The 13,517-nt window shown below is 34.8% G+C and overlaps 1 protein-coding gene across 1 annotated transcript in view; it reads left to right on the forward strand.

Annotated features, from left to right (window-relative positions):
- LOC111704165 (netrin receptor UNC5B) overlaps positions 1–5,734 on the forward strand; it is a 16,621-nt gene extending 10,887 nt beyond the window's left edge. The window contains exons 6-7 of the mRNA XM_023476316.1: positions 2,625–3,155; positions 3,732–5,734. Of these exons, the coding sequence (XP_023332084.1) occupies positions 2,625–3,155; positions 3,732–4,867 (1,667 nt within the window). The 3' untranslated portion in view covers positions 4,868–5,734. The remainder of the gene's footprint in view (positions 1–2,624; positions 3,156–3,731) is intronic.
- Positions 5,735–13,517: the final 7,783 nt, after the last annotated feature.

Raw genomic sequence — 13,517 nt, forward strand, 5'->3', positions numbered from 1 at the left:
CCCCCCCCCCCTCCACACTCCTCTCTTTTATTTGTCCCAAGTTTATTGTATCTTCTCTTTAACTCTTCTTTATTTAGACAGTTTGGACTGATAATTAAAGAGAAAATCAAACAAAAACCGGAAACTGTTAGTTTAAAAATTATAAATATTCATATAAGAATTGACCGGCTTCCGCTTACTGGAAATATTCGACCTGGAATCTAAAATACATATTTTTGTTTTTACTCTTGATGTTTTATCTGGAGAAAAGGCAGAGCCTGCATTTGATTTATAATTGACAGCTGAGTATTTTATGCAAGAAAAATTAGTTTTTCTATCCATAGAAAACATTCTTCTGACATTTTTTACCAAAGTTTGAATAATTTAGATAGTTTAACCCCTCCCCCCTTCACACATACCCCACCCCCCCCGTTTTACTTTACTTTGAATTTTTTTCGATTACCAATTTATTTTTTGCGCAAAACATCCTGATTCTTTGTTTTTAATCTTAATTTCGGTAGTTTAAGGCAAATTCTATTGCTATAAAGTTGCAGGGTTAGGAATTAAGTTGAAAGATTGGGTTGAATGTAAAACAAAAATAAAACAAAGTTAAATAAATTAAAAGAGTTGAATAGAGATAGAAAAGAGCGTTTTAAATAAAGCCTGCGGAGATTTTAACGAGCTATTTCTTGAATTGTATTAAATCTGGTTAGTGACGGTCTAGTTAGAGGGCGTGGAGGGGGGTTGGTTGGACGGAATATTCTTGCAAATCATGCAAATATTTATTCTTTCCTCTATAATCTAGCGTAAAATTACTACTTGTATTGTCACATTCAGTCAAAAAAGGGACAATTTGCTTTTTATAATAAATATAGTAAGGGGGTACTAGTTTTTCTGTCTGTCATTGTAAGAATTGGTTTGGCATGTGCAAAATAATGAATATCCAAATATTGTCGTGTTTTAAGTAAATTTAGCGTGTAATAGGTGGAAATTCACCTTTTCCCTCCCTTAAACACTTCAATTTTTAGTCTGTTTTACTTAGTCAATTTTAAAACCCTTTTTTATTGTTCCATTTTGAATAGCATTGGAAGGAACAATTGAGAAGATTTCGTGGAAAAATCAAGTTACAAGGAAACAATGCGCCTGCATTTATACTTATATTGAAGGATCCTTTATTGTAGTATAGCATGATGTGTACAGGAAACTAGAAATTGAAAAAAATGACAGAAAGGCAGACAGCTAGACAGTTATAGTTAAATACATATATATAGGATAGATAGATAGATACTAGATAGATATTAGATAGATAGATACACAAGATGTAAATTAGGAAGGAAATTATAATGGTTATAGTCTCTGGTATACCGTTATTGACTTTAAACACGATATATCTATTCTCTGTATATATAGTATCTTTAAACTAGGTAGATAGTTAGCTATATAGATAGTTTTAAAATATATATATTTTTATATTGTTAGCTTCAATGGTGGATAAAACAACAAAGATAGCTATGAAAAGAGTCAAGATGGTATTTATAGCTTGATTATTATGTAAAAGTGTACTTAATTTGTTAAAAAAGCTATAGAAATGTAAAAATAACAAGATAAGTATATAGCTAGATAGATCTAGATCCATATTTAGCGAGCGAGTTTAGTATATTGGTAGCTTAATAGCTAGATATTTAGGCAGCTGGATAGTTAAATGATAGAAAGATCAATAGTTATGATATAGCTAAATGGTTAGATATATAGATATAGCTATGCTTGGTTAGATGTAGCTGGACGTACAGTTAGATATATATTTATATATATATCTAGGGATAGTAGATGTAGATAGTTAGATATATATTCATATATATATATCTCTAGGGATAGTAGATGTAGATAGTTAGATATATATTTATATATATAGCTAGGGATAGTAGATGTAGATAGTTAGATATATATGTATATATATATATCTAGGGATAGTAGATGTAGATAGTTAGATAGTTAAACCTAAAAGCAAATTATGAGACGAAGTAACGAAACAAAGAGTTGTTTAAACTAAATAAACCTATTTTACAACCTTTGCCGTAATTGCTTTGCTAAATTGAAAAACAATTATCTTTTAAAAAAATCATACAATAGAACATTTTCTCCAAATCTGGTTTCATATTACTTTTTATTTGATAAAAATAAATCAAAATAATTTTGTTTTGAAAACTTTTTATGGCTTCTTGATGCTTCCTCCCCCTCTCAACATCGGTTGAAATTGATGTGCTGTTTTATTACTGTTGACTTACTGGCCTGGTTGTTTATGGGTGTACAGTGTATTGAAGTAGGATAAACCATATACAGTCCAGATATCCATCCTATACATGGACATTTGTAATACACTTCTATCTACTGGGCTACGCACACTCTTTATGTGCCTATTTATCTTCAGGGGTTTAAATGTCAGATTTGCACAGATTTTTTTGCAATTTCGTCAAGTTTTTTCTTGCAAAATTCTTCTTAATTTGAATCCCATTGAGCATCTCATTTTATAGCTGTACAAATATTTTCCGATTAGCATTTACATTTTCGCAGAGAAATCTTTACAATATTCAGAGTTTTTAAATATGAAATATTGAACATTTTTCAATGAATATATTTTATTTTAGTTCCCGGAAGCTGGGGGGAATGGTCTGAATGGAATGAGTGTGATGTAGAATGTGGTCGAGGTGTTCAAGTTCGTCAGAGAACCTGTGATTCTCCGGCTCCGGTCAACGGAGGTCCAGGATGCGAGGGACCAGCAATACAGAAGAAGTCCTGCTCCCGGATATGTCCAGCTGTAGATGGATCCTGGAGTATGTGGACAAGTTGGAGTACCTGCTCCACAGACTGTATCCATGTGAGACGGCGGAGCTGCTCCGCCCCTGCACCTTCCAACGGCGGAAGATATTGTCAAGGGAAGGATATTACAAGTAAGAACTGTACCGGAGGTTTGTGTAGACCTGATCTTGTAGCTCCAAACCTACCTGTAGTTGTATACACCCAGGATACTCCTCAACCCAACCCTGGAATACAAACATCAGATCTAACTCTGTATATCGGACTCGCTGTTGCCTTCCTCGTTTTCATCCTGGTCGTCTTTGTTATCATTCGTCTTCTACAGAGGAAACGATCTCCACCCCACGGATATACTGCTGCAGGTAGATAGATAGATAACTTAGCTTTGTCTTTTTATAGTCATTTCGCCCTGTTTTGTATGTTTATCTAACTATTGTCGTATAATATGCTTGAATTTTCCTTGTTTATTCTTATCTTTTGTCACCTTTGGTGTATTCTTGTGCATTCTTGTTATGTTTTGTTTTTATTTCTTGATTTTATTATTTCAATTGTTTGACAGTTAGTCTTGAAGAACTCAACTCGGGGTATTTGGTCCCAATAAATTCTTTCCCAACATTAACTACAGTTTATCTAAATTTTAGAATCTCGGGGGAGGGAGAGAGGAAGAAGAAAGGCGGAGAAGGGAGGGGGTCTAAAAGCTTTTTAGGTTTTGTTATCTCTTGGTTGAATCTTGCTAGTAGTTGAAATCTAAACAATCAGTTCACATCTGTCTGTCTGTTAACATGTCTGTTAATCAATCTCTGCCATCGTTATTCAATTTGTCTTTCTTTTTTCAATATATCCAAATCTGTCTACTGATGTCTATTTGTCTGTTAACAATGTATATGTTGTAGAGCGGACAGCCCTACCGTCTAATAGTACCTTTGACTGTATTTTAGGTTACTCCGATGGGTCTAAGAAGGGACTAGGATATACTCCTGACCTAACCAGTGGAGTTCTACATCGAGGTTCTCCTACATGCTACGAGTACACCTACAGTGATAACAACAGTAATACCAGTGTAAAGAGTGGTTTTAATCCTCCATCCTCCCTAAACACGCATCCGTTCTCTGAGATACGTCCGCTCTCGGAGCATTTTTATGAGCAGCCGATGCGTGTGTTTCCCACGAACCCATCTCCGGCAGCATCTCTGAGTAGAAGTAGTACAGGAAGCGGAGCTATGAGTCCTGTATCCGTCCCGTCCTCCCTTTGTCTGCCCCGATGTGCTGACCTGCAGCAAGTTGCCTGGACGAGGGTTGGCGAGGCCGGAGCAAGGATTAATATTCCACGCTCTGCGGTTTCTCTCACCGTTCCTCAAGGAGCAATAGAACCTGGGAGATCTGAAGAAGTTTGGATTTCTGTCGTCGGAGGAGATAAACTCCGTCCTCCTCTTGATCCTTCTCAAGCTCTCATCACACCCGTCGTCATTGTTGGACCTCTTCATCTTACAGCTCACCTCAAGAAGCCTGTAGTTGTCTCCATTCCTCATATTGGAGGTCAGGGACTACGCCAGGTCCAGGTGCTCCAGTGTGACAGGTTGGAGGGAGGACCAGCTCCCTGGAGATGTGTTGCTGTATCAGGACAGGAGGATACAGCCTCGTCAACCTCTGTTTATGTGGACTCCAGTATGTGTCAGCTTGTCACAGAACGACTAGCCGCCTTTGCTCTAGTCGCTCAGTCCTCTGATATAGCATCAGGACGCGGGAGTATGACTACAAGCAGCTCGGGGTTCTCTTCCACAGGATCTGACCCGGCTCCATTTAGAATCCCCGTCCAGGTTAAGCAAGCTATTGCCCGCCTTTTAGACCCGCCGACAACAAACAACAACGACTGGCGCCAGCTCGCAGAACGGTTGGGCGTTAATCGGTATATTACATTCTTCGCCACTCAAACTAGTCCGACAGAGGCAATACTTGACCTTTGGGAGGCTAGGAATAGAGAGAGTACAGCTGTAGCTGGGTTGGTCAACTCATTGCGTGGGATGGGTCGTCATGACGCAGCTCAGGTTCTAGATATGGACACCAGTTGGCCTTGATTAAAAATCCGCCATCTTTTCTCCAGATCCGCCATCTTTAATTCAGATCCGCCATCTTTAATCCAGATCCGCCATCTTTAATCCAGATGTGCCATGTCAAACTAGACTTTCTATCTCCTCACAACAAAACTATTTTAAAAAGACATTTTTAAACTTGAAAAGGCTTCTTTTGTTAATTCTATCAAAATTTGAACTCTTGAACCAAAATTCCAAGTTCAGACCGGCTGTGAAAATATTTGTGATAGAAACCCTAAAAGTGTCCTTCTTCAAACATTATTATGCTTTTACCATAATAATCTCTGACACGTAGTTGTTGAAAATTATTGTGATTTGTCTGGTTTTGAACTCCATGTTCTATCCTAGTATACAATAGACCATGAGATATTTGAGATGGGACGGGTAGATAGTAGAGAGGATGATGACGGGGCCGGAACCTGAAATATTGCTGCAGATGCCCCTCCCCATTGCCCCCCCTCCTCCCTCCTCCTACTTCAACTCTATTGTTAAAAACTGTTTCCAACGTGTTGAATGCTAGGATATTGAAGGTAGGGGGATAGGAGGGTTTCCCATGAGTTCAGGTTTCACCCTCTATAATCCCTTATTATCATAATCGAGGAAGTGAGAAAAAAAATTGTCCCTCCCGGCCGAAATGCTTAAATCTTAAACATTTTTAAGTTAAAAATTTGGATAACATAGCTAGAGGACGGTTTTTAATTCCGGGATATCCGGATACCATTGTATATTTCACACATGAAAATACTTTCAGATGACAATTTATAAAATTCATTCAGTTAAAATATTGTTAGATTTGTATATGTAATTATAAACTGTTAAGATATCAGTAGAAAATAAAGTATACTTTAAAAATAGGGATTTTTAAAAGAGCGAATAAACCTGTGCAGTGTCATTTCCAACTTTTAGGATATTTAATCTAGCAGAAATCATAATTTGAAATATCAAGGGTTTCCACTTCAGGTTGCAAAGATGTAAGGATTAGACGACTAGAGTTTGAGGCAAGTAATATCTTTCTTTATCTCTATAATCCACAGGCAGAATAAAGTGAAGACTGAAGAGTTCTTTATCCTATTTCCTGTTCTATCAATATTTTATTAGTTTATATTCATTCATTGCCATTTAGCGGATATTTTCTACTATTAAATTAATTCCGCTGATCGTGCAAAGTAAAGTTCAGCTATAATAAGGTTTTCTTGGAGTCCTTTAATATTACAAGTTTTAATTATCATCGGAGGGAAACTTAGATTATTAAAAGAGGAAACATTACTGCAACCTAACATGGAATATTGATACAAATATGTTTTATCTCCCAGAGAGACTGATCGAGTCTTAATGCATACAAACTCTATTTTTTTATCCCCTTTGTCGTTGACATTTGATATTTAAAACCATGAATCTTGTCAGATCGAATTATACAAGTTTGAAATATCAGAGTTTTACACCATTAGGTTACAAAGATATATGGATAAGAAAATTTGAACTTGTGGCAAAGACTCAATTTCTTTTGTCAATTTGTTTAATAATAACTATCTGTTCGGTAAATTAAGCTCTGGTCACTAAGAATACGATAAATTTGTGTGTGTGTGTGGAGGGGGGGGGGGGTAGAATTTTATTTAAAGTTTAAAGGAACTGTAAACGTTAATGTTTAGTTAAAAGTTACAAAGATATTCCGATTAATGAGTGACATGCCTGATGCCAAGGCAAAAAACGGACCCTGTCAAACGCCTGAGTAAAAATAATAAAGTTTTTTAATATCTAAAATTCACTTATTTTCATTTCACTACGGAATTTTTAGCAACAGAGAGAAGAAAGGAAATATGCTAAATGTTCCTTTCAACGACGATACCTTCTTTATTGTTACTCAAGTTAAAGTTTAAAGCGTCTATTAGGTAATTACTTAGTGTTTCTTGAAAATAAATGGTTGAAAAATTAGCTAGGTTTTCCTGAAAAGGAGGGGTGGGGAAATAATCTCCCCCCCCCCTCCCCTTGTGTTATATATGACGACCCTAAAAGTTTATATATATCTGAAAACCCGTAAACGTCAAGATTTCGATCCGAGCCTTAGCCCAAAGTTTAAGAAAGTATCAATGAATAAAAAACAGTTTATGATACACATTTTTAAAGTAAGCATACTAGATAAATAGTTGATTGAACCCCCGTAGCTAAGTTGTCAAGTTTTGTCCTAGGAACGCATACCGAATCAACGAATTCTTTGGTTAAAAAGCTGCAAAGGTGTGATCTGAGCTGAAAACTTTAGAATGGTGGATATCAGGATTAATGCTTGATCCACTCCTTTTCTTAATCTCGAGATTAAATATGGCTTGTTTTCCTCATGAATTTAATCTGCAGATAAGTCAACAGATCGGGATTAAGGATATTCCATTCTAAAGTTTTCAGCTCTGGTCTCATTTTTATTTCAAATTTGTTTTCGCTCAGGGGAAAATAAGATAAACCAAGTCAATCCAATATTGCTAAATTGTTTTCAAATCTTTATGAACAGAAAATCCTGATGACATGGTGTATTTTTTGACCTACGCAAATCCGCTATACTCCACTTCAGACCTACGCCAAATCCGCTACACTACACATCCGACCTACTAGCACGTGGTTTTAAAGCTGCTACAAGGACTTGTGGCCCCAGCACCCGGCTCCCTAGCCTGTCCTAGCCACAGCGCTCGGCCCAGAAATTGTCTTAACCTAACCCTCAAATAATACAAAAATAAACAGCTGGCGTAGGTCTGATATTGCAGTAGGTCGGAAAGTTAGTAGGTGAAAAGTTCAGAAGGGGAGATGTTGCGTTTGACGATGTAACATTACCCAATCTCTTTTCCGTTTTTATTTGTATTTATAACACACCAACTATTTCCTGAGCATGGTCCAACTACCACTTAATATATTGAAGTTAATCAATTCTCATTCTTGACATCTGAATCAATGTAACTGCTGAAAATAATGGACGCAAGGAAGTTTTTTATAGCATCTATTTAATAATAAAGTGTGTTCAGGGGCGGATACAGGATTTTAGTGAGGGGGGTGCTAGATTCATTTCGGAACAAAAACATCCAGATTTAGAAACAACATTTTTTTAAAGATAGATATGTTTCCTGTTTTCCACAAGGTTTTCTTTCCCTTAAGTGCTATTGAGGAGTAATTCTGAAATCTCAGGGGGGTGCGAAGGTCCTGCGCCCCCCCCTGTATCCGCTCCTGAGTGTGTTTCCAAAGAGCTTTTGTCATACATAAGATAAGAGATATAGTTGAGCAATCTTTTCCCGGAAAGTTATAGTTACACAACTTAGATAGAGGAAAAATCAAACAAAATATTAATTATTATGTAACTCCAGATTTTAACTCCAAACACTAACTTTATGTTTCTTCAAATTTTATTTAATCGCATTTGGGATTTAATTCATCCATCACAATCTTTAAACTTACATAGTCGTATTTTTCTATTTTTTTTTTAAACATTAGCCAACAAAAAAAATAAAAAAGAGAAAAAATTCGTCAAGCAAATTGTTAAACAGTGGGAAAAGGGCCTAACTGTTAAATCATCGTGGCCTACTTCTTCCTTCCAAAATGGTTTAGTTTTTTCTCTGACTTTATTTAATTATGATTCTTTAAATAAGCTAATAAAGTTTATGGAGACAAATATGACTTTAAGAATTAGCGATTTAAGATAAAAAACTTCAGAGTTAATGATTTGATCCCAACTGTACATAAACTGTCACTTGTCAATACTAGATTTAAGCTCAATTGATATAATTTATCTGTAAATGTTGTTTAAAACAAAAACTTACTTTCCAACAAAAATAAGAAGCCAATTTTTAATTCCAAAATGTTATAATCTTATCAAACAAAGCTTAAAAAATAAAAATTATGTTTTCTTTAACGAAACCCTTACATAATGGAATTTGTTTTATGAAACGTGACACTTTTAGAATCAGTAATTTCACATTTAACGGTTAATTGCTCGATTTATAAACTGTACTGTCGTCAGGCCTTATTGATTCTTAAAAATCAGAACTAACAGAAATAAAATTATAAATTTTTGTCAATGGAATAAAATATTCTCAGTGGCATTTTGCTTAGAAATATTAGTCTTGCATATTTGCAGATATCAGAGCACAAGTTATGGTCTAAATTTGAAATATCTAAGGTTTACACCATCAGGATGCAATATAGGGATTAGCTTCGAGTTTTGTTAAGAAAAAAGATCAATTGATTGAAATCCCATGATGAGAAACTCCGGAAGAAGTTTGTTACACAAAAACAACAACATGCATCTTAGCTGTCCGGTAGTTTGGCATGTTTATACTTCTATTGAGTACTTCAAACTAAGCTATGCTGCACGTCAAATCAAAATATAATATGTTTTCAATCCTCTAATTGAAAAGCTATATTGAGAAGAGCAAATCTGTTTTAAATTTATAAAATGTAAATAGATACATTTGCTCACGTCATATGTCATACTTGTTCGTAAAATGAGAACTAGAGGAGCTACGAGGTCACAAATGCGTACCAGTTACGTAATCTATATCATCAAGGTCTTTGCTCATGTATATATATATTTGTATATTTATATGTTAGCTATAGCTGGCTAAACGTCGGTTGGACCAATTTTTTGAGGGAACCCATTGGTCATGGGGATAAGGGAGGCTAAAAAAATTCGATTTTTTTTTTCAAAAATTAAATTTTTTATTGATCGAATTTTTTGTCCACTGTCAATGCCGGGTACTTCTCCTAGTGTCCAGGCGCGCAACTAGACATTTTGTTAGGGGGGGGGGGGGCGGCTATAGGGAAATATTTCCGGATATTCAGTGATTAACACATCTGATATGAAATAAAAAAGAAATCTATTCTGGTTAATATAAATCAAAATATACATAGCACTCAGAAACTGACAACAAATGCCTTTCATTAAAAAATCATGATTTTACATGAAAAATATTTTTTTAATATGACACATCACACAATATTTGTGGTGAACATGTAGGATCAATTTAATAGTTGTATACTAAAGTATTAAAGCAATATCATAATAAGTGGCAGAACTGATTGAAAATGTCTAAAAATACTTAACAAACCCCCCTTTCCCTTTCCCAGGAATTCATGAATCGCTTTAGTGCAAAAATGGATGGACTTCTTGGTTCCCCTCCCACAGGGGGTGCAAGCCTTTTTAAGGGAGGGGCATACCCCCCTTAATAAGAATAGGGAGGCCTTGCACCCCCTTGCCCCCCCTAAATGCGCGCCTGCTAGTGTCTAATAAATTTACAACATTTTCCTTCTGTCTAGTTTGCACATATGAATACAATGACGGGTAGTTCAGCTAGTGTCTAATAAATGTACAACATTCTCCTGCTGTCTAGTTTGCACATATGAATGGTATGGTATTTATTCCAAACAGAATAAATACACTTTGGATTTTGTGAGATTTCAAAATTAAAACCAGCGTTTTACCAGGAACGTTAGGCTTTTAGAGATAATTATTTGTAATACGAGAAAATTTTCTAAATGTTAGGGTTAGTTGGTGTTTTTTTCTTACTGTAGGGGTGATAAGGTTTTCATAAGAAAGGTTCAACTGTAATCATTGAACGGGAATTAATTAACAGTTGATTATTTGAAAGTTTTACTTCTTTTTTTTGCCGGCCATTCATGAAATATTTATCTACATCCTTATTACTGTGAAACTTCGTCAGTGTCTCATAATTTTATAATGGCTTATTTGTAATTCCAGCTTTTATCAAATATGTGTCAAACGAGTGTTGACAGGTCGAATTCCAGCTTGATCAGATATTTGTCAAGCGATTTTTGACAGGTCGAATTCCAGCTTTGCACAGATAATTTGTCAAGCGATTTTTGACAGGTCGAATTCCAGCTTGATCAGATATTTGTCAAGCGATTTTTGACAGGTCGAATTCCAGCTTGATCAGATATTTGTCAAGGGAGTGTTGACAGGTCGAATTCCAGCTTGATCAGATATTTGTCAAGCGACTGTTGACAGGTCGAATTCCAGCTTGATCAGATAATTTGTCAAGCGATTTTTGACAGGTCGAATTCCAGCTTGATCAGATATTTGTCAAGCGAGTGTTGACAGGTCGAATTCCAGCTTGATCACATATTTGTCAAGCGAGTGTTGACAGGTCGAATTCCAGCTTGATCAGATAATTGTCAAGCGAGTGTTGACAGGTCGAATTCACTGTAAATTCGACCTGTCAACAATCCAAAGGTTGTAGGCTATCAGATAAAAATTGATTAGAATTTTGCCAATTACGTTATTAACAACTAAATCAGCATGTGCTATTCTAAAATGTTTATGTTCAGGGCTACAAAAACATAATGGTTAGTTTTTGATTAAAAATCAAAGGCCAATGCGTTTTGGAGCTTAATAGTCAACCCTTTTTTGAAAATTGAAGCAAGTTTTTAAAGCAATCTGAATCTAGTTGAATAATTTTGGTAATTTTCTATATTTTAAACATAACATAGATTTTCTTTTAACAGAGCGTGTTCCGGCCATTTCTTGTGCTAAATAGAGCATGTTGAGGCCATTTCTCGTGCAGACAGAGCATGTTGCGGCCATTTCTCGTGCAGACAGAGTATGTTGCGGCCATTTCTCGTGCTAGGACTGTGTTTGTGTGGTTATATCCTATAGTATGTTTGTCTCCGGAGATTAAGAGCTTATCCCTCTCAGTATTAAAGATGGGCATTAGGTATCCTTTTTTAAACTTTAAAAAAAATTTTCACTAGTAAGAGGGTTTATAAAAACCTCAACATTTTTCATATTTCAGAATTGTATTGTCTTTAAATTTGCTATTTTTTACTGTGGAAACTTATACTCTGACAAAAGATATAAAACTAAACAAATTTTCAAATAGTTTTCACTTTTTGGTTTGGCCTTTATTTTGGGAAACAATGATAATAAAGACAATCTTGAAATACGATAAACATACGTCTCAGATTCTTGAAATGTCGAATTTTCCAAAATCCATAAATGTTTATAGAAAAATCAAAAAATCGTTCCCATCTCTACTCAATATATATATTATAGGAGTATATAGGATACTAAATATCAGGTTCGATTCTATACAAGAAAACCTAGTTCTTAGTTTACATGTGCACTGTGCAGAGGAATGTCCCAAAAATTTGCCTTCCAAAAATTAATTCATTTTTTTTCCTTTTTGTCATCAAAATGTTTTATGATTTTTTCCAGGAATGTTTTTTTTCATTTCAAGTTTCTGACTCAAAATATTTAAAAATATTCTCAAATATCCATTTTCCAATTCTTAAGATTTATATAGAATTAAATTTAATTTATCGTGATGAAAAAGTTTTAAAAAACGTACCTATTAATTTGTTTATTTGAAAAAGCTTTAAGGAAAATATAAATGACGAGGTTGCGTGATGATGGAAATTGATTTCCTTCATATAAATACTAATGTCTCCTAATTCTGATTAGAATCTATAAAGTTTATCTCAGAGATATTCATGTGAAGTACAGTGATAACCAGAAAACAGTAAAATATGAGGTTGATGTTGTAACAGTACTTAAGTGTATTTGATGTTGTTACAACGCAAATAGTTTTACTAAGAACTTATTAAATCACAAATTTAGTGCAATTTGTCTGTTTACACTTCACTGTTACAACTTGATTCTAAAAATCTTATTAATTTTTCTGAGTTTTCTGGTTATCACTGTAGCAAACAGATTCTAGTACAATAGATGGCAAAGTAGAATTTGTACACTCTCAGTACAGCTTATTCTTACGTCACAATTGTCAACTTAGTTTTTGTGTCCGACAAAATTATCAATAATAGTGATAATTTTAGAATTAAGTACTTATCTTACAGTAAAATATGTGCAATTTTATGTGTTCTTTATTTTCTGTTTTGACACTTTTTATTATATCTTGGAAAACATGTCAACTAATGTGAGAAAATTTCGTTTTCCTTGTTTTTTTTTTGACACTTGTGACGTCGTGTATAGTTACTCCATTTCTTTGTTGCCACCTATTGTACTTGATAATCTATTTAACCCTGCTAACAATTTTTTCCTTTTCGTATCAAATCAATCCAACTCAGTTTAGTTTTAATAGTGGTGTTTTTAGGCAAAACAAACTGGAGAGGAATTGGTTAAGCTTTAGAAGCTTAGCAGTTCATTAACAAGGAAATTATCAACATTTAATATTTACATGCAGAAATTTTAATTCAGAAAAATTGGTTTTCCTTTTTTTCTGCGATTAATTCTTGAGCGTAACCAGACAAGTGTGTCTCGAATGATTGTCATCTTAAAGGGACTGTAAGCTTAATTTCAAGTGATCTTACATTTAAAGAGGAACATCCTCGATTCACATCTGTACCCTTTAAACCTTTGACGGATCAAGAATTCACAACGGTACCCTTTAAACATTCGACTGATCAAGGATTCACAACAGTACCCTTTAAACCTTTAACTAATCAAGGATTCACAATGGTACCCTTTAAACCTTTAACTAATCAAAGATTCACAACGGTACCCTTTAAACCTTTAACTAATCAAGGATTCACAACGGTACCCTTTAAACCTTTAACTAATCAAGGATTCACAATGGTACCCTTTAAACATTTGACTGATCAAGGATTCACAATGGTACCCTTTAAACCT

This window comes from Eurytemora carolleeae, unplaced genomic scaffold (assembly GCF_000591075.1).
Source record: "Eurytemora carolleeae unplaced genomic scaffold, Eaff_2.0 scaffold596, whole genome shotgun sequence".
Lineage (NCBI taxonomy): Eukaryota > Metazoa > Arthropoda > Copepoda > Calanoida > Temoridae > Eurytemora > Eurytemora carolleeae.